The sequence below is a fragment of the Hypanus sabinus genome, chromosome 28 (genome assembly GCF_030144855.1).
Source record: "Hypanus sabinus isolate sHypSab1 chromosome 28, sHypSab1.hap1, whole genome shotgun sequence".
NCBI lineage: Eukaryota > Metazoa > Chordata > Chondrichthyes > Myliobatiformes > Dasyatidae > Hypanus > Hypanus sabinus.
This window is the reverse complement of record NC_082733.1, coordinates 7,850,109-7,871,772: the sequence shown is the minus strand read 5'-3', so window position 1 is coordinate 7,871,772 and position 21,664 is coordinate 7,850,109. Positions and strand designations below refer to the sequence as shown.

Here is a 21,664-nt window from a genome sequence, read left to right as displayed (position 1 = left end):
CAGGTAGAATGTACAAATTCCTTAGAGGTGGTGCTGTACTTGAACTCGGAACTCCAGAATGCCCTGAACTGTAATAGCATCCTGCTAACTGCTACACTACCGTAACACCTGTGACTTGATTTATATGACAATCAAATTGTTTCCTGGCTTTAGTTACGGAAATGTATTTAAAAATTCTCTTGGCTTTTGAGTTGGGGATAGACTTCTTAAGTTGTGAATTTGTAGTCCAGGCTCCTCCATGCTAATTCTGTCAACTAAACACGATTGCTATATGTTCAATATTTTGAATTCTGTTTACTGTTATAGCTCAGTATGGAAGTAAGTTTACCTGCAACATGTCCTTGCCAGTAATGATGGGTTTGCTGACCAGGTTTATCTGGTTTGGTAATACATTTGACAGTAGAATAGTTGCCAAGTCATGGTGAGAAATTCTCTTCTGTTTAAAAAAAATACAATATTTTTTCTTCTCTGCATTCACTTGAAAGATGGCACTTCCTGAGCATTCCACTGTAGAGCTGACTGTATGGTGCATCAATCTACATATGCTTGGTATGAGTCTGCATCTATCGGAAAGGTTTTTGAAAAACATTGGATTATATTTTTACAGGCAATTGCCCAGGAGTGATTGTCTGTGACAGTATTGCTCTGGCTGGAGGGGAGAACAGTGAGAGTTTGAATACACACAATCTGTTTGCTGCATAGTATTGTGAAGTCAAACTATCTGGAAAAATAATTTCTGAGGGGGAAAAAATGTGTGTGTGCTTTTATATTCAGTTTATCCTGTGGTATTGCACCAGGGCACCCAGTGGCTTTTTGTGAACCTAGTCACTTACATTTGTCACAATGTGCATGAGTACCTTGTGATGCAGAGACCAGCACATGTTATTGCATTATAAGCTGTGAATAATATTCAGCATACTCTTCTGTTTATCTTCCCAGCATGACTCTGGCAGTGAATGTACCCCAGGAGAATCCAAGTCTGGGGAGCTGAAAGAGAGAGGCAATTATATTATGTATGCACGAGCTACATCTGGTGATAAGCAGAACAACAATAAATTCTCTATCTGTAGTATTAAAAACATCAGCCAGGTCCTGGACAAGAAGAAACACATCTGCTTTGTTGGTAAGTATAAAAACAGCAGCTTAACAAAATTCATAAATTATGCAGTTTTGTACCAGAAAACAAGATATTAATTAACCTCAGATCACTTTCAGGAAGCTAACTAGAAATGTCCATTTTTAATGCTTTATTTGAGCTAGGCAATTTAGCCTCTCTAGATAATTAAGCATTGCCATTTTCATTATGTAACAGTGGGTAATGTAGTATGCGATTTTTCTCTTCATTTCCGCATCAATAAATAGACATTACATTTGGCATCATCTTCATCTGAGTTGTTTAAATGCTACATTCAAGCACTGAATTATGACATTAATGTAGAAAACGAATTTTAATTTTTAAGAGTCTGGGAAACCGATCTGTGGCAATGGTTTAGTTGAAGAGGGAGAGCAGTGTGATTGTGGCTACAGTGACCAGTGCAATGATGAATGCTGCTACAATGCAAATGAAGCAGAGGACAAGAAATGCAAACTGAAACCAGGCAAACTATGCAGGTGAGCATGTTTAAAATGCCGCTGACTTGTGCAAAGACTTTTTTCCTTTTTCCCAGTCAAAACTGCATTGAAAGCCAGGATAATAATCTAATAATAGAGATGATAGTGGTGCACACCTTCAGTAGATGCAAAGATCAACATTTTGCAAGTTGTTTTCAGTAGATGCAACATTTGCATGTTCTTGTGAAGTACAAAATCTTCCTGTGGAAAATTTAAGAAAGGCGACTTTGATCCTTGATGACCAGCTTTTTTAAAAAAATCATTGCATGATATATGACTGAAACAGTACCTTGAGTAGCCGAACATGGTAGTGTGTTGCGTTCCAAATTTCACACTTTCCTCAACTACAACTCTAATGTTAGATCAGTCTTTTTTAGTTACTCATGAAGAAATTTGGCATGACCTTAAATGAAATAATACTTCTTCTGTTTTTATTCTATCTTTGAATATTGTGTGGTGGAATTAATTTTAAACATATGAGAATATTCTTATAGTTGCAATGAAATATTACTGAATATGAGTGTATGATCTCTTTAGCTAAGTGAAGAAAGGTGAGTTTTTCCCATTAGCAGTGGATTCAAGACTGGAGGGAACAGATTTATAGTAAAACAAAATATCTAGGATTGTTATTTTTAAAAAATATGTATATTATGATCTAGAATGCATTTCCTGAAAAATTGGAGGATGTACAGTACTGTGCAAAAGTCTTAGGCACCCTAACTACATATAAGACTTTTGCGCAGTATTCTATTTGTCAACGTGGAGCAAGTTTGTAAATTCAGCTGGCACAAAGGGTGTAGGGAATGGCGAGGGTGGAGCGCCATGGGACAGGTGGCAGAGGGAAGCCAGGGGCGGGGGGGTGGCGCGGGCACTGACACACTCAGTCCTGAGACCCCAAGCAAAGTCATTTGATTCCAAACATAAAATTACTACAGTACTAGTGTGTGTGTGTGTCTCTCTCTCTCTCTCTAATATTTTGCACAGTACTGAAGATTGTGGCTTCCAAAAAGGAAATGGGATAAATACTTGAAGGATAGATAAAGTGTAAGATTATGGGTCTGTGAACAGAGAATGAGACAGACTGGATTGTTCCTTGTCGAACTGGCACAGACAGGAAGAGGCCAGTGGCAGCCCACTGTGCAGTAATGATTTAATGAAGATTGTTTTAACTCCATTTGCTTCACAGTGGAGGATGGGTTTAACAGTGGCAAAAATTACTAAGGAAACAAACTTACGTGTTTGTTAAGGAAACAAACGCGTAACACAGAAAGTAATTTTGGAAAAACACAAATGAAGTTAAAGTATTTGTTTGTCTGGTGGTTTTTATTTTTAGCCCAAGTCAAGGACCATGTTGTACCAAAACATGTAGTTTCAAGAATGTTAATGAAAAATGCCGCAATGAGTCAGACTGTGCAAAGCAAGGGAAATGTGATGGTAATTCTGCCTATTGTCCAACATCTGATCCCAAAGACAACTTCACCCTCTGTAATATGAAAACTCAAGTTTGCATCAATGGGGTAAGTGTTTCAACATGTGGAAAAAATCTTACTTTGCATTGGCTGCTGTTTAATAGTATTTAAATAGAGTAAGCAAATGAAAAGATGATAGTTACACACCATGGAAATGGGCCCTTTGACCCAACTGGTCTGTGCCAACCAAGAAATCCACCAAAGTAGTCCCACTTGCCAGCGTTTTAGCCCCTATGCCTCTTAAATCCTTTTCATCTGTGTTATCTGTCTTAACTGTCTTGGAAAATTGTTATTGTACCTGCTTCCACCACTTCCTCTGGCAGCTCATTCTGTCCACCAGCCATCCTCTGTAAAACAAAAAGATCTCCTTTCAAGTCCCTATTACATTTTATCTTCTTCATCTTAAACCTGAGCTGTCTGGTTCTTTACTTCCCAATGCCAGGAAAAAAAGACTCAATACATTCACCTTGTTTATAATTTTATAATCTTCGTGATCTTAAGCTTTATGTAAATAATCAGAATGATTCTTAGAATTTTAATACATATTCTAAGCTCGTTGATTTTAAGATACTTCCATATTGGATTGTTCTCAAGCACTTGATGCCCAAATCTGGATGCTGCTGTTGATCATGTCAGTCTCTAAACTGAACTTTTTCCATATCTGCTCCACATCTTATAGGGAATAAACTTAATATTGTATTAATATTCACAATCAAAATGCATGCTTCTTAAATTAAGTGAATCTAATCTAAATAAAATGTGATTAATTTTATATTCGCATCTAAAATTGATTCTTCTAAAACTTGGTACATATGGAATCAAAGAATTATTCTTCTGAGGCTGGATCCATTGTGGTGCTCTTTTTTGGAATTGCTATTATAGTCGTAGATTTAAATCAACTGAAGGTTTGATATTTTTTCCACAAGCAATGCTCTGGATCAATTTGTGAGAAGTACCAGCTGATGGAGTGTACCTGTGCAAGCGAAGATAATGAGTCGGTATTGTGCCATGTTTGCTGTATGGAGAAACGTAAGTGCTGTGATACCAAATGGAGCAAAAGATCTCTCATTCTACCTGTAACCCTTTTGGTTTCCTTCCATTCCCCACTCTTGGATTAATCAGCCACTGTAAATGAGTGTGGGTATGCGGTGGAATGTGAAGGAAGTTGTTGCAAATGTGATGGGAGGATTAAATGGATTCCGTTGAGATTAGTGTATAGCTGAATACTTAATAGTTAGAACCATAAGTGGGCCAAAGAGTCTGGGCAAAATGTATTTCACTTGGAATGCATTGGGCATTCATCAAGGTGCTGTTGGCCATTGGTTGTATATGTGTATTGTAGCATGTTCTATGTAACCTAGCCTGGGGAGCCCTTTACTTCACCATATCTGCCAAATTAGTGAACCAATTTTTGTGGGGTGCAAAAGGACATGTTGGGAGTGGTGTCAGGTGTACTTCATGAAATGTGAAGCTCAGCACAAGGGTGCATGTGCAGAGCAGCAAGTACAGCAGGCAGTGGACAAGTTAACTCATCCTATCATCCGATAAGCCAATGTTTGGCTATTGCTGAAGTGGACTTGGAGCTAATTCAAAGTAGCAGAACTGAGTCATGGCAGCGGGGCCTGGGTCTGAGAGCATGGAAGGATCTGATGTTTGGCTGATTTAAATGCTTGGCCAAATTGAAAAGATCAGGGAATCAAGATCGGAGGCGAGGGACAAGCCGGTGTTGAGCTCACTGCTTCGTGAGGTTTACTCGTCCCTGTGCTGAATTGAGACCGTGGCCTGCGACTAACAGGTTCCTTGATTGGCTGCAGTGCTGACCGGCTTTGTGGCTGTGGACTCACTTTCATCAACTTTAGTTCTGAATGATAAAGGATTTAGTGCTTTCCTGGCATATATGACGAATAAACTCTTCTCAGTTGTCCAGCCAGGTGCAGGTATCGATTTTAACTGACTCTTCAATGACAAGCTCTGCCATCTTCATCAGGGATGATGCCTGTCAGTCATCCATCCCTTCTGATTGGTTAGCCCTCATCCAGTCTGGTTTCCATGGTCACACCTTGCTTACAACTGAATTCTAGTTCTTACTTGGAGCAAGACCTTTGTCTTTATTAAAATCCTTTTCCTCTAGCTTTATTTCAGTGGCTTTCTTCACCAGGCGGTCCCAAAAGCCATTGCCGTGGCACAGTAGTTTTGTGCCACCAAAGTCAATCCTATGGCCATTACAAATGCAATGTTATGCTACTGCCAATTTCTTCGGGTAACCCAAACGGGCGCACCTCCTGTGCTCCTTGATGCAGGTTTCCACCATGCATTTGGCTGGCTGATATACGGTGCTCCACATTCACAGGGAATCCTGTAAATGCCAGCTGTACTGAGTCCCAGGTCATCTTGGACCTGCATCTGTGATTTGAGCTTCCTTACGGGTGTATTGATGGTATTGATTTGGTATTTCTTCAGGATCCTGACGATCCTTCCAACAATCATGGAAATATCGGGAGGATGGGCGGTAGTGACAGGTTCCTCCTCGTTGTTGGGTTTCCTGGGTTTTCCTTCAGCCCTTTGAAGAGCCCGATTGATTTCCTTCGCCATGTAGCCATTCTGTAGCAATGTTGTGCATAATCGTCTTATTTCCTCATGGAGACTCCCAGGGTCCAAAATAGTTTTTGCACATTTAATCAAAGTAGAAAGAACTTCTCTACATTGGGAGGTGTGATGGAGACAGTTGTTGCTGAAGTACAAGTCCATGTGAGTGGGTTTGCGATAGACACCATGTCCAAGGCTACCATCTGGTTTTCATCGTATTAGAATGTGCAGGGACGGGGCAGTATTCCAGAACTTATATTTTCACGAGCTGTAGTCAATAAACAGTAGCCTCACATAAGTATTAGTATTGTCCAGGTGATCAAGGCCGTGTGAAGAGCCAATGAGATTGCATCTGCTGAAGACCTATTACGGCAGTAGGCAAATTGCAGTGGGTCCAAGTCCCTTGTTACGAACTACAACGTTTTAGAAATGAACCAGCAGCAAGAGATTTCACAATGAGTCAAGTTTTAATGTTAAAACCACTATCTTTATTAGTATCTACTCAGAATATAGCACCTTAAACGAGATAAACAAAAAGTTAACAGTGTTATGTCTGCATGTGTGTTTAACTGTTAAGCTTAGGAATAGTTATTAAAGTCTCAGGATGGCAAATTAGTAATCCACAAAATAAGCGAGTGAGGGGAGAGATTTATAATCCAGGATATAATGTAGAGAGAAGGCGATTATGAAGAGTCACAGGTTCCCAGCTGGGTAAACGAGATAACAATCGTAGAAGATCTGGTCCGCTGAGTTGTTCCGAAATCCACTTGACATATCACCAGGTGACAGTCACAGGAATATCGTCTTCGAGTGGTTACCACAACACTGTGATTCCAGGAGAAGGGCCAACAAAAGTGATACCACAGGATTCTCCAACAAATCCACAGATATAGATCATATGAAATGACAGTCACACATCTGTTGTGCACTGCGTGCTGATAAGCAACCCAACCTTTTGGGCAAGGGAGAGTATTGAATTCCCAGTCGTACGATGACAGCAACAAAACTGAAGTTCCAACAGCTTCCAGTCTCCCTCTCTCCCTCTCTCCCTCTCGTCCACAGCAGGCTGATACAGCCTGTGACTAACATCATAGTCCCGCCTCAGTCAGGTGCTCTTAAAGTAACACACAGTGTACAAGACCGCAGGCTTGTAACACCTTGCTTAGGCAAGAGTTGGTTCTAGCCATAACCAGTCTTTCAAAGCACTTCATCACAGTTGATGTGTGTGCTTCTTGGTGATAAGTCATTGAGGCAGCTCACTCTGCTCTTCTTGGGCACTGGTAAGATCGTTGCCCTTTTGAAGCAGGTGGGAACTTCCAAGTGTAGCAATGAGAGATTGGATGCTGCACAGACCCTCAAAGCTGTAGTTTGATTCTCCCTTTCAAACCGTGCATAAAAGGCTCTGAGCTCATCTGGGAGTGAAGCATCACTGCTGTTCATGATGTTATGTTTAGCTTTTGAGAAAGTAATGTCCTACAAACTCTGCCAGAGTTGTTGTGCGTATCTCTAACCTTGACCAGAATTGTCCTTTTGATCCTGAGATAGCCATTCCTGGCCTTTTTATATAGTCCTGGATCACCATGCTGAATGCCCCTCGCTAACTACAAATCTCCTGCTTCATCCATGGCTTTTGATTTGGGTGTGTATGATATGTTCTTGTAGGCACACACTCAAACACACAGGTTTTAATGAAGTCAGTGACAACTGTGACATATTCAATCAGACCTGAAGATGAATCCCTGAATTCTGTCCAGTCAGCTGACTCAAAGCAGTCCTGTAAGCATGCCTTTGCCTCCCTTGTCCATACCTTGGTCCTCTCTGCTGCAGCTGCGGTCTTCAGTTGTGGCCTATTCTCGGGGAGTAGAAGTACAGCTAGATGATCAGAGTGTGGGTATGGGAATGCACAGTATGCATTCTTAATGGTGGTGTAACAGTGGTCCAGTGTGTTGGCTCCTCTGCTTCCACAAATGCTATGCTGGTGATAATTATTTAGAAACTTTTTCAAGCTGGCTTGGTTAAAATCCCCCCAAAATGATGGAGAAGGCATCAGGGTGTTCTGATTCATGCCTATTGATTGTATCACTCAGTTTGTTGAGCTTGTTTGATACAGGCCCAAAGTGGAATATGTACTGCTACCAAGATGATGGCAGTCAGTAGGCTAAATTGTAAATTGTTCTGTGATCTGACTAGGGATTAAATTGGTGGGCTGCTGGGTGGTGCGACTTGGTGGGCTGAAAGGGCCTGTTCTGCGCTGTATTTCTAAATAAAACTAATAAGAAATAACAATATTGATAGGAGTAGTTGATGTGATACTTCAGCGAGCTGAAACAGCTTTGCTTCTGTATCTATAAGGGGTTATAGTTGGTCAACATGGTAAAAGTGGAATATAGGCAACACACACAAAATGCTGGAGGAACTCAACAGGCCAGGCCAAGTCGCATCTATGGAAAAGAGGATAGTCAACGTTTCAGGCCGAGACCCTTCACCAGGACTCTGTGGGGTGGGGGGAGGTGGGGGTTCTTGGCCCAAAATGTCAACTGTACTCTTTTCCATAGATGCTGCCTGGCCTGCTGAGTTCCTCCAGCATTTTGTTTCTGTTGCTTGGATTTCTAGCACCTGCAGATTTTCTCTTGTTTGTGAAAAGTAGAATGTATGCTTGAGCATGGTTTCTGATCTCTTGTAAAACTTAATCTTGATGTTCCTTTTACAGATGAACCATCAACATGTGCAAGCACTGGATCAGCTAAATGGCAGAAATTCTTCAGCAGTACTACCATCTCACTACAGCCTGGCTCACCCTGCAATGATTTCAAAGGCTACTGTGATGTCTTCAATAGATGTAGACTAGTGGATGCAGATGGTCCTTTGGCCAGGCTAAAGAAAGCAATCTTTAATCCAGAGCTTTATGAAAATATTGCAGAATGGATTGTGGTGAGTACAGTGTAGAAACATAGAAAATAGTAGGAGTAGGCCATTCAGCCCTTCGAGCCTGCACCACAATTCAGTATGATCATGGCTAATCATCCAACTCAGAACCCTGTACCTGCTTTCTCTCCATACCCCCGATCCCTTTAGCCACAAGGGCCATATCTAACTTCCTCTTAGGTATAGCCAATGAACCGGCCTCAACTATTTCCTGTGGCAGAGAATTCCACAGATTCACCGCTCTCTGTAGTTGTGTGTCTTTTTTTGAAACAAGGAAATTAAGAGAACAGCTTTTTGTTTTGAAGTTGGTTTGAAAGAGGTCCTATTTGCACATAAATTAATCTTTTCTACATGTTCCAGTTTGCAATGTTAATGTATATAATGCTGTGGTCGGCTCTGAGTGTTTCACTGCCTAAATATCAGAACACAATAAACAATGCACTCTTTTGGTGTTTTGGATCTCCTTGGCTGGATCTATGAAGATAACTCTGTGGAAATGCAAAAATACTGGGATTAAGATATTTAATTCCATCTGTAAGGTTGGAGGAATGATTTTAAGGAGAGGCATTGAAGAATAACTTTTGTAGTCTGTACTTGTAAAGAAGCTGAAGGAAAGGAAAAAAACTAATCATATATAGTTATATAATTTGCCACTTGCTATTGCTTACCCTTTTGGCCTGCACTGATAAAAGCATGAGAGTATTGTATAGCTGATCCTTTGGTTTCTTCAATGTATTGGGGTGAAAGTGGGGAAAAAGTAACTTCAAGATTCAAGATTGTTTAATGTCATTTCCTGTACACAAGTGTAAGAAGAATGAAATAATTGTTATGGAGGATCCGATGTAGCAGGAAAAAAACACAGAAAAGTGCAACAATAATAAAAAAATATTATAATAAAACACAATAAATATAAATATATAAGATGGCTTATATACATTGATTGCCCATAAAGTGACGCTGGGCTATACGTAAGGTGACTGATGGGGAATAATAAAGTCATGGTGGAGTTAGTGGGTCAAAATGATGTTGTATTCATAAAATAAGCTGATAGATGCCAAATCAGAATATTTATGATAAGTGCCAGTATTATTGCATTTTCTTCTTGTGTAACACATTATTTGACATGTATTCAATCATCTGCAAGTTCTTGTAAACTTTCAGAGTGATAAAGCAATAGAGTGTAGAAACAGATCGTTCAGCCCAACTTATCTGTGCCAATCAAGATGTCTATCTGAGCTAGTTCTGTTTGCCTCTATTTGGCCCATATCTCTTTAGGCCTTTTCTATCTTCCTAGTGCCTTCTAAACATTTTAATTGTACCCACCTCCACAGCTTCATCTTACAGCTGATTCCATGTACCCTCAACTGTGTGTGTGTGTGTGTAGGAGAGGATTGGGGGGGGAGGGGTGAAATGTTGCCCTTTAAGTCTTTTTAACTTCATCCCCTCTCACCATCAATCTCTGTTTTCTGATTTTAGACTTCCCTATCTTGGGGAAAAGTGGATGTCACTTTGTCTACTCCCATCATGTTTTTTTGGTATCTCTATAAGGTTCCAAGGAAAAGTCCCAGCCTGTTGAGCCTCCTTTATAACTCAAGCCATGTAATCCTAGAAACATCCTTGCAAATCTTTTCTGCACCGTTTCCAGCTGAATGACATTGTGACTGACCAGAACTGCCCTCAATACTCCAAGTATAATTTCACCAATTACTTCTGCATTTGTAATTGTAAATGTAAGATGCATTTGTAACATCTTGACTCCTGTAGTCAGTGGCTTGACTGATAGAGGCAAGAGTGCTGAACATCACCTGGGCCACCCTGTCTGTCTGGGAAACTATATTCCCTTTATTCATAGGTCTGTCTTTCCTACAACACTCTTCAGGGCCCTATCAGGTTCTGCCCTGGTTTAACAACCAACATGTAACACCGTTCACTTGTCCAAGTTAAATTCTATTTGCCAAAGACCTTGCTGAGCCCTGCAGAGATTTCTAAAGCTATTTAGGGTCAAAGGATGGATAGAGTCCTTTTCCTGGGCTGGGAACTCTGAAATCAGAGTTTATACGTTTAAGTTAAATTTCATCTGCCATTCCTTGGTCCATCCAGGTCCTGTTATAATCTTACTTAACCTTCTTTTGTTTGCTGAAAACTGACTTTTCCAAGGCAGGAGAATCAATTCCTCTGCATATCTGTAACTATTGCCTATTTATAAAATTACTATTATTTTGCTCACTGTTTCAATTACACAACTAAAGTGGATTCCAGTTAATTGGGATGCATTGGGACCTTTTGACCCATATAAAGGGCTGCCTCAATTAGCTGAAGTTTCATGGAAATTGTTAAAAAGATGTAAAAAAAAAGACAAATGGAGCAACAAATTATTTAAATAGAACACCACTACGACAGTATTATAAAACTGTGTATTAGTTATAATTATCACCAGAGGAGTTCATCCTGTGTATGTTGCTGTGTTTGAACAAAATGAACAAAATCATTCAGACTGTAGCGTAGACAGTGAACTGCCTTCATACCATGCTTGATGATTGCATCCTCCAATTCTTCATCGCTATTGTAACATTGACGATCATCTTGAATACTTCCAAATTCTTCAAAATTTCTAACTTGTTGAAGTAGTGAAATTGTTTTCTTTTCACACCTGGCCATTTCTAGCATCTCCCAAGCCTGAATGCTTGAAACCACAGAGAGCAAAACAGTTCTGAATTATCTTACTGCTTAATTCTCGCTAATTATCAGTCAAAAAAGTAACTGCTTTTTGAACACAAACACACACAACTGACACTATTTAAAAATTTTGTTCTAAGCACAGTGTAGTGTGTCTAATGGCCGCAAAAGTGCACGCGACTGACGCTTGTTAGAAACTGATCAGCAACAATCCCCTGCCCCAGTTAAGCAGCATGGTATCCCAATAAACAAAGTGTATCCCAGCTATTTTCCCAATTAGTTTGAGTTTTCCAGACAAGTGATTAATCAATGGCCAAATTTATCAGAATCCACTGTATGAGCAAATTTTTTAAAAAACCTGAACTCAAATACTTTCTTTAAACCTGGATTTCTGACTGTTTAAAACTTTTTAAGGATTAAGTTAATTGCAAATATAGGTGTCTAGGTATAATAAAATGTCAATTATTTTGCTTTCATTTGGGGGTGGGGCAAAAAAAAAGCACCTTTTGAAATTAAATTGCCCTTTGCCACGATTAACCTACAAGTGTAGAATTTCCATTAAAATCATTGCCGGTTTGGATCTCAATCCTGAGATTAAAATAAAAATTAAAAAATAATGAAACTAGGCATTATCTCAGCATGGCTACATATAGCCTATTTGAGCTGAGAGGGAGCTTAATTTCTGTGTAGCCCACTATCTCGTGTCACATAATATTTCTTCCCTCAGGTGGAACATCATGACCAGAGGGTTGAACAGGATTGGCAGTGGTCTGGGTAGAAGTCTTCACAACTCCTATTCCTGATGCAAACTGGCTGGAAAGTTGTAGCCACTGTACTTGGAAAAGCTTTTCCTTGTAAATGAAACTGCGGTGGCTTGGTTGGGGTAGTAGACCAGTTGTGGAACATTTTATATCTCTAATTTTAGTCTGAGTGCTTAGTCATGTATTAAACAGTTTTACTGTCATTGGCCTTCAAGTTTGTCCTTTCCACAATTTCCATCAGTAAAGAGCCCCTGTCTTCTAGTTAATGGAAGGATTTGGATGTGCTTTTAGAATTCAAGTAATGGAGAGATTCTGTTTTTTTAATTCTAGGCTCATTGGTGGGCAGTTCTACTCATGGGAATTGCTCTCATCATGCTGATGGCTGGATTTATTAAAATTTGTAGTGTGCATACTCCAAGCAGTAATCCCAAACTGCCTCCTCCCAAACCACTTCCAGGTAGGTACCACATATTTTACACTGTATGTGAGCAAATTTATTTAGGTGAATTACTTTTCCAAGTTTTGCCTTTGTTTGATGTAGAGGTAAGTGAAATCAGCCTCCTGTTGATATTTCCATTTAACAGAAGTGTCAGCCATTAAAAAAAAGGGATCGCTTGCACTATCAGTTAGAGAGACCCTACATTTTTCTACATCTATGCTTTTACTCATCCCAAAAGACTGACAAATCCTTTCTACCAAGTCAGTAGACAGCTGCATACTCTCAGTAAACTTCAACTTCAGATTTGTGTTCAAAGGAAATTTACTTAGAGGTTACTAACTTGTAACCTTGCCCTTCAGTCACTTGGCCAAACTCTGGTAAGCTGGCAGCATGCACAGATGCAGCAGTCTCTCTGGAGCCAGCCCATGGTGCCTTTGTCTTTAAACTGCCTTTTTTTAAAATAGTTGGAAGACACTGCTGGATATTAAGAAGTCCAGGTACTGCAGGTCTACCCCGTCAGTGAGTTGCTTGATAGTAGGGGAGCTGAAGGAGCTGGATTTGGAGTGAACCATGTTGCTGCTTGCTATAGAAAGGGATTAGAGTCCGTGCACAAAGGCAGTGGGTGTGCAGTCTAACCACGAGTGATCGCTTTGGACATTTTTCTTGTGATTGTAAGATTCTGCAAGTTTACTGAATTGGTTCATTGGTGAGACCGACAGCGGGGAGCTGTGTGGACTGTTTAGTGTTTACTGCGGGCTTGCGTGTTGCAACCGCACAGGAGAGGAAACGCTGAGGTCCTGTGGCTCTGTGTCTGTGCTGGATTGGGGATGATTGTCAGCAAGAGCAAGCCATCAGCAGTCTGCAGACAAATGTACGCATGCACGCACGCATTCCAGCTCGTTTTCCAGCTGAAATCACTCGGAGGATAATGGCCTCAAACAACTGCCAAAACTCTCAACTGACTTCCTTAAATGGAAATGCAGTAGTTTGCTATGATATTATGTATTAATCATCTAAATAGATCCTTTGCTGTACTTCCTTGCTGTGTCAAAATTATTGTAAGATACTTGCATAATATCTACCAAACATTCCTAATGGTACTGTGCCTATAAATACTATTCACCCCCCTTTTGAAGTTTTCATGTTTTATTGTTTTACAACATTGAATCACAGTGGATTTAATTTGGCTTTTTTGACACTGATCAACAGAAAATACTCTTTTGTGTCAAAGTGAAAACAGATCTCTATAAAGTGATCTAAATCAATTGCAAATGTAAAACACAAAATAATTGATTGTATGAATTTTCACCTTCTTTAATATGGCACACCAAATCATCACTGGTGCACAATTGGTTTTAGAAGTCACATGATTAATTAAATGGAGATCTGTTTTTGGAGACCTGTGTGCAGTCAAGGTGTTTCAATTGATTGTAGTAAAAGTACACCTGTATCTGGAAAGTCCAACTGCTGGTGAGTCAGTATCCTGGCAAAAACTACACCATGAAGGCAAAAGAACACTCCAAGTGACTCCACAAAAAGGTTATTGAAAAGCACAAGTCAGGAGATAGACGCAAGAACATTTCCAAGTCACTGAGTATCCCTTGGAGAACAGTTAAGTCAATCATCAATGTTAAGTCAATGGAAAGAATATGGCACAGCTGTAAATCTGCCTAGAGCAGGCTGTCCTCAAAACCTGAGTGACCGTACAAGAAGGGCACTAGTGAGGGAGGTCACCAAGAGACCTGTGAGTTAAGAGTTTCAGTGTCTGAGATGGGAGACACTGCGCATACAGCAGCTGTTGTCTGGGTGCTTCACCAGTCACAGCTTTATGGGAGAGTGGCAAAGAGAAAGCCACTTTTGGGGGTGGGGTGGGGGGAAACCACAGGAAATCTCAGCTAGAGTTTGCCAGAAGGCATGTGGGAGACTCTGAAGCCATCTGGAAAAAGGTTCTATGGTCTGAAGAAAATAAAATTGAGCTTTTTGCCCATCAGACTAAACACTACGTTTGGCATAGACCAAACGCTGCACATCATCAAAAACACACCATCCCTACAGTGAAGCATGGTGGTGGCTGCATCGTGCTGTGGTGTTGCTTCAGGTGTTGCTTGTGAAGGTGAAGGGTAAAATGAATGCAGTAAAATACAGGGAAATCCTGGAGGAAAACCTGATGTAGTCTGCAAGAGAACTGTGATGGGAGATTTGTTTTCCAGCAAGACACTAAACCAAGTATAAAGCCAAAGCTACACAAAAACAACAAAATTAATGTCCTGGAGTGGCCAATTCAGAGCCCAGACCTCAATCCATTGAGAATTTGTGGCTGGACTTAAAAAGGACAGTTCATTCACGATCCCCATCTGACAAAGCTTGAGCAGTTTTGTAAAGAAGAATGGGGAAAAAAATTACAGTGAGACCTATCCACACAGGTTCAAGGCTGTAATTACTGTCAAAAGTGTATCTACTAAATGCTGACTTGAAGGAGTGAATACTTAAGCAATCAATTATTTTGTGTTTTATATTTGTAATTCATATAGATCACTTTGTAGAGATCTAAATTTGACACAAAAGTGTCTTTCTCTGTTGATTGGAGTCAAAAAAGTCAAATTAAATCTACTGTGATTCAGTGTTGTAAGAGAATAAAACATGAAAATTTCCGGGGGGGTTGATGTGAATACTTCTTATAGGCACTGTAACTAGGAGTATAAAAGAGCGTGAGCTTCAGTTTCTGATTCTTAGATAATCATGTAGACAGCCTCACCATTTTCATCCACACTGAGACCAAGATCAACACCTTTCCTGTGGTGTTCTGCTTCATTTTTGATCGCCGTGTTCTACAGCGGTGCTTGCCAACAAAGCCAAGTGCTAACTAAATTGTATCACACCAGATTTAATTTTTCAGTATTGTTCTTGAATCACCCTATTCCCTATTCTCCACTGTACAGAATCAAAACATCACAATCTTTAAATGAAAAACTCAGAACTATTCTTCCACATCAATGTTGCTATTTGTATAAATTCTGGAGGTGTTTTCTATTTTATTTATATAATAGAAGTTCTGTCAGACCACTGATTCAAATTGCCAAGCAATCTGAAAACAGAAAATTCATGTTCTTCCATTTTGTTAATCCCATACCAGTGTACTAATATTAAATTTATATGAGTAACACCTCATCTTAAATTTGGTTGTTCTTTGAGCATTTTGTTTCCATTCCATTGAAATTAAGATGGGTGAAGTCTTAAATTCTTAATTAATGATATCGTAAGCTTTGAAGTTAAATGAGTTTAGAATGGATATTTGAGTATCAACTACCTTTATATTTCATTGCTGAGTGAGTAAGTAAGCAAATATAATAAAGATCTGAGAGTGATGATCCCATCTTCATAATCCATTTGATACTGTAAATGTCTAAATTGTGATTTAAGTCTTAAGTTTTTAGTTTCCTGATTACTATGTATTGTATGGAATATTAAACTTATAATTGTTTCCACTTCTGGGGATTCAGTGGCCAAGTACCTTCTGGCACTTCTTGATCCAGATATTCTACATACTGTGTTACAGCTCCTGACTGTACTGGAGCGGTGCTGCCAATGCTGTAGAATGTCTAAAATGCTTTCTTTTCCTGCAGGCACATTAAAGCGAAGACGACAACAGCAACAACAGCAGCAGGCAATGCAACAGTCACGCCAGAGACCCAGAGAGAACTATCAGATGGGCCAAATGAGACGCTAACCTGAAGCATTTGCCTTGGATCTTTCTAGTGCCTACAGCAGGAAATTTCACTCCAAAGAAAACCTGTTCCTGTCATTGTCTCAAATCTGATAAGCTTTTGGGTTCTAGTATTTGAGGGAAATGGATTACTAATGATGGATGCAGCCTCCAATTTAAAATGGAGAAAATTAAATCCTCAGTGTCCCTTCTAATCCAGTTTTAATGATCAGATTACGTTTTGGAATTTATTAAATCATGTTTGGAAAGAGAATTTGTTGATGAGGCATCAAAGTTACATGAGATTATTCTGCAGTTGGCCATTTGTGATCTTTCTCATTGCACCGTCCTGCGATTATGGGTAATGCTGTTATTGCTGCCGATTTCAGGCTTTTATGTATAATAACTCAGCAGTTTAGAAACTTATTTGATAAACTAACAGATCGTTTTTCCAAACATTGGCTTGTACTACTTACTCATACACGTACATCTTCCTGAAGATGTATGCGAGAACCTTGTTATAAGCTTAACTGTAATGCATACATTTCTGCTGTTTAAAATAACAAATGATTACTGTTTAATTGCCATACTCAGGATAATGTAGGACATGAATAATCTAAAAGACCTCTCTATTGATAGCAGCTGTGACACAGTAAAACCATGAAATTTGTCTTTAAATTTTCAATCTGTATTGCCTCCGTTATGACATCTGATACCAGGTTTGGACAGTTCCTGAGATGTCCAAGTATAGAATGAATGCTCTGGATTGCGGATGTTGTAGTTGTAATTCATATGTTTAATAATTTATGATTAAGTTAGTGCAAATGTTTGACAATATTTGATTTAATTTTAGAGACTAAATCAGCTAGCGTGTTTGAATTCTGCTGAAATTTTCTGCAGACTTGTCTGAATAACATTTTGAGCTTTTGCTTTACAAAGTGTGGAAAGAATTGTGACAAATCATTTTTATATTTTGGAATTTGTGTTTAAAATTTGGGATTATATTTTTTTTAAATGCATACTTCTGTGAATTCTGATAATTACAAGGGCAACCACTGAACAGCAGGTGCTCCTCTTTTACAAGCAGCAGTAGCTCTTTCGAGGGAGTTTAGATATTTCTATTTACTATGAATTGAAACTGAAATGCAAATTATAAATTCAACTTAAAGTGTTTACTTGGACATATTCAAAAATAATTGGATGTCTGGCAGACAGGCCAAACTCTAAAATAGCATGATCTATTTTCTTTTAAATAGTAAAAACTTGTACAGTAGTCAAGAACATTTTTCAAATACAACTTTTTGTACATGATTTAGAAAAGAATTTTGTATTGGAATCCCAGCAATTAATGTGTGATTCTGCGGAATCCTGAATGATCTTAACAGTTGGAAATGTTTCTTTTTTCTTTGGAATCATCATTTACATTATGTGGGCTGAAAGTGGGTTTGTTTCAAACAATGATGGGGCTTTACAAAAAGCACATTTAAATAAAATCTAGAGTATTAGACATTTCATAGTTTCTTTGTGTATTATCCTGTGGTAGGACATAGGCAGGACTTACTGCTGAGTCCTTTTTACGTTGGTTTAAAGCCTTCAGGGGTTGAGCACTGAACATTTAAAGATGAGTCCTGATGGAAATTCAGAATCTTCAAAGATAAACAATACTACTGTCATATTTTATTGCCCACTGTGTTTTATACAGTATCTCTTTGTTCACTGAGCAAATTTTTACTAAAAGTTGCTGAAAGTATTGTGCAAAGACATGTAAGTTTTTGAAGTACTTGAAATGCATTAATAAAGAATAGACTCGAGCAACCAAATGAATGTCTTTTTGATCGTGAAACTTGAAGAAATACCATGCCATGATGTATAGGGATTCTTATAGCATTCATGTTGAAAATAAGTATTATTGGGGATTTCATTTGTACTTGAATACTGTGAAGTGAATAGTTCCTAGTTCATCCAGGACCAAGTTGATGTTTAGGGTGGTGGTGAATATTGGTAGTTTGGGTTGAGATGTTTGCAGATTTTGGCAATTAGCTTACAGAAGTTTCATCACCAGTCAAGGTGACATCTTCAGTGAGCAGTTGCTGGTGTTTCTGTCTGGGATTCCATGTATTTATATAGGCCCCTGTTCGCTTGCCTCAGTCCTGATTGGCTGCCCCTTCAGTTGACCTTTGAATTCTGTTGGCTCACATTTCTTTGGGTCTACAAGTTAATTGCCAAACTCAACACAGCAGCATCAAGCTAAGTTGATGTTTCAGGTGGTATCAATAAAATATAAAATATTTGAGGTGTCTCAAATATTACAATATCTATCCCATTAATGTATTTGGGCATTTTAATCAAAGATGTTTAAACAGAACGTGCTTCTTTTATTGTGAATATTCTCAGACAACCCACATTTCTTATTATTATGTTGCAAAAACATTTTCTTTAAACAAGGTATTAAACATTTAAACATTCTCTTTAAAGGTCCCCAAAATCTAAGAAAACATGTTTTGGAATTAGTTATTTTAAGACATTTGTCTTTCCTGCCATGACTTGCATGAAAGGTGCACTTCCTGTTAAATTACTGGCAGCTGAATGAATTTTAGCAGGGCCCCTTGATATTTATTTCCTCCTCCCTTACGTCTTCTGTTAGAAGGTTGAGGGATTGTAAATGTTTATTTATCACCAGCAGGTTTTCCGCCACATTTTTGCAGATCCCTCACAAACATCACAGTAATTTTATTTAAGTTCACAGTAAGTCAAACTTTAGATGACAATGGAAGGAAGCAATGCCAATAGTTGCAGCCACTAAATCGAATCTACCCTTTAAAAAACTGCTTAGAAATGCTAATTACTGATAATTTCATTTAGGTTGGTCTTTGTACTAAGGAAGAAATGGTTGCAATCTCTACGTGTACAGTATCTAATGCAGAGAGGTGTATTTACAATCAAAATTGCAGTTCAACCGATGGAAAAGTGCTCATTGGTCCGTGTGGTTAAATCACATTTTAGCTGCAGTTCACCCATGTTACATACAGCATACAGATTCTTGGATTCTGTTTCTGCTCTTTGTATGAAGTCAAAAGAACAAGGTTCTATTTGATTGGAATCTGGGATTTGTATCATCTGCTGGAGACTGGAATTGGGCAGCTGGCTGCCTTCAACCTATTGTTTTCAGTGTCAACAAAGCATTTAGACTATTGTTAATGTCACCAGACATCTGTTACTGCAGACTCTTCGGATGCTGTGAAAGTGAGAATCCAGGGCCAGTTCTGCAGACCTCGCCCTGTCAAGTTTCTATCTTTACAAATGCAGAGATGTGAAACCAATGTGTGGGATGTGAAACATTTAATTTTGACATGTTCCTTCAACTGTTTTAGAATTTATTAAGTGTCTGTATCAGGACTGGTGAAGAAGCTTAACTTTTCAGACGAAAGAACTGGTGACATTTATCCAAGCCAAGACTATGGCCCTTACACCCCCAAAATTAATATGGAAATCTTGGACAAATTTATCTCCACATAAAGATATGGAAAGGCAAAATAAATCAGCAAAAGGCAATGGTGTATCATTTAGTAGAGTTTACTTAAGGAATTCAGTAAGAGGCAGTGTGAAGCTCCCTCTGCCTTCTCTATTTGTTATTGATGCCATTGAAGTGGCTCTGGGTCAGTGCACATCAGTGAAAGAGTTAAAAGCTATTAACATGGTTGAAATGTGATGCCATCAACCTTACTGTCAAAGAGAAAGAATATAATAGTGAGTTGCCTGGAGCAAGAGGATTGTGAGTGTGTATAAAATGCAGTCAAATTTCCCAATAAACCTGGTGCTCTCGATTGGATGCTGTTCAAGTTGAGCATCCAACCAAATCAGAGCTTGTAAACTCTATAGATGTATGGAACATGGCAAGTTTTGGGACAAAATAGTAAATTGTCAAAGATTTAGAAGTGCAAACTTCTAATGAGGATACGTACTTATTAAGTTAGTTTCACCAAATTATTGGTGATTGTACAGCTGCCTTGTGACAGTTTACAAAAATAATAGTGTTTTGGCTCACTTCATCAGGAATTTCAGACATATTCTTTTGGCCATCAGGAAGGTGGTCCAGGAACCTCAGGACACACACCACCAGGTTCAGGAACTATTATTACCCCTCACCCATCAGGGCTCCTGAACAAGGTGGAGTAACTTCTCTCAACATTGTGCAACTTCACACCTCACTGCTGAACTGTTTCCACAACTTATGGACTCACTTTCAAGGACTCTTCATCTCATGTTCTTGACAGTTGTTGCATATTTATTTATTATTATTACCTTTTTTTTCTTTTGTACTTGCAAATTTTATTGTCTTTTACATATGATTCTACTACATTCCTTGGATTTACTGAGTATGCCTGCAAGAAAATTAATCTCAGGGTTTTATATGGTGACATTTATGTACTTTGAGAATAAACTTACTTTGAACTTTGTTCTTAAAATAGAAAATGTGCTTTTAAATATTACCGTATTTGTGAACTGTAAGTGGTAAAAAAATAATTATTTAGAAATAAATGGTATAAGATTTAAAATTCATTATGCTGATGAGGGACACTGATAACATCACCATTTTGTTTTATCCCAAGTAAAATATGAATGTTCCTTTAAAATTACAGTATAAAAATATACATACTTTTCTGTAGAAATCTTTAACTAGTTTGACAGTTTTCAATGTAGGACAATTTTTTTTCTACTTCCATTCTAATCATACTAACTACTTGACTCTGTAGATTAAATGTACCATTACAATTCCAGGTACAGAATTTCCATAAATCAATGTATTTTAAATGCTTTGTGTATCATGTGGTATGGCCTTCAACACATTGTGTTAACCAGCCATTAGCTGAGAATTTACTGCCTTTAATACAGATTCTTTTATTGATAGCTTTACCTCTTGCAGTTCCAAGCAGCAGCATTAAGGAGTCTATTATGGAAGCCATAGCCACCATTTTATGCCCTTTGTATTCATTCTCATGCTTCATCTTTTTTTTAAATTAAGATTTTAAACTTTTATAAACTAGACCTGCATACTTGCATAATAAATAGAAAAATACTTTGTCTCTTCTGCATTTCTCCTTGGAGATGAAATTGTTCAAAATGCCATATTAATTATTGTGGTTTAAGTGACAAGTATATTTGTTCATAATAAACCTCTTTTGCACAATGAGACTTTGGTTAAATTTCTTTATTGTTGTTGTCGTTAATATATTTGCACTTCCTTTTGGTGATAAAAATATATTGTCAGCCAGAACCTGCTTATGAGTTTTGAATGAATTCTGTGCACTGTCGGTCTTGGTTCCAAGTTGCTTTATTTGGTCTGTATTTACTTCGGTCTTCTGTGACGCCGTCTTGCATTACCTACACATCTAACAAACGTTTTCTCTTGGGCTGGTTGAAGATGCATGTTGATGGTGTTAAGTGAACAGAAGGTTACTCTGGAAAGAAATTTTAAAATTACATTAATTAGTGG

At 38.5% G+C, this 21,664-nt stretch overlaps 2 protein-coding genes across 3 annotated transcripts in view; one reads left to right on the top strand and one right to left on the bottom strand.

The window, feature by feature from the left end:
* adam10a (ADAM metallopeptidase domain 10a) overlaps positions 1–17,981 on the top strand; it is a 157,163-nt gene extending 139,182 nt beyond the window's left edge. The window contains exons 10-16 of the mRNA XM_059952561.1: positions 940–1,123; positions 1,461–1,611; positions 2,945–3,128; positions 4,007–4,109; positions 8,377–8,597; positions 12,359–12,485; positions 16,091–17,981. Coding sequence (XP_059808544.1) covers positions 940–1,123; positions 1,461–1,611; positions 2,945–3,128; positions 4,007–4,109; positions 8,377–8,597; positions 12,359–12,485; positions 16,091–16,194 — 1,074 coding nt within the window. The 3' untranslated portion in view covers positions 16,195–17,981. The remainder of the gene's footprint in view (positions 1–939; positions 1,124–1,460; positions 1,612–2,944; positions 3,129–4,006; positions 4,110–8,376; positions 8,598–12,358; positions 12,486–16,090) is intronic.
* A 141-nt stretch (positions 17,982–18,122) lies between these two features.
* lipca (lipase, hepatic a) overlaps positions 18,123–21,664 on the bottom strand; it is a 336,816-nt gene continuing 333,274 nt past the window's right edge. For both annotated transcript variants that reach the window (XM_059952565.1, XM_059952564.1), the window contains exon 10: positions 18,123–21,629. In XM_059952565.1, the coding sequence (XP_059808548.1) occupies positions 21,518–21,629 (112 nt within the window). In that variant the 3' untranslated portion in view covers positions 18,123–21,517. The remainder of the gene's footprint in view (positions 21,630–21,664) is intronic.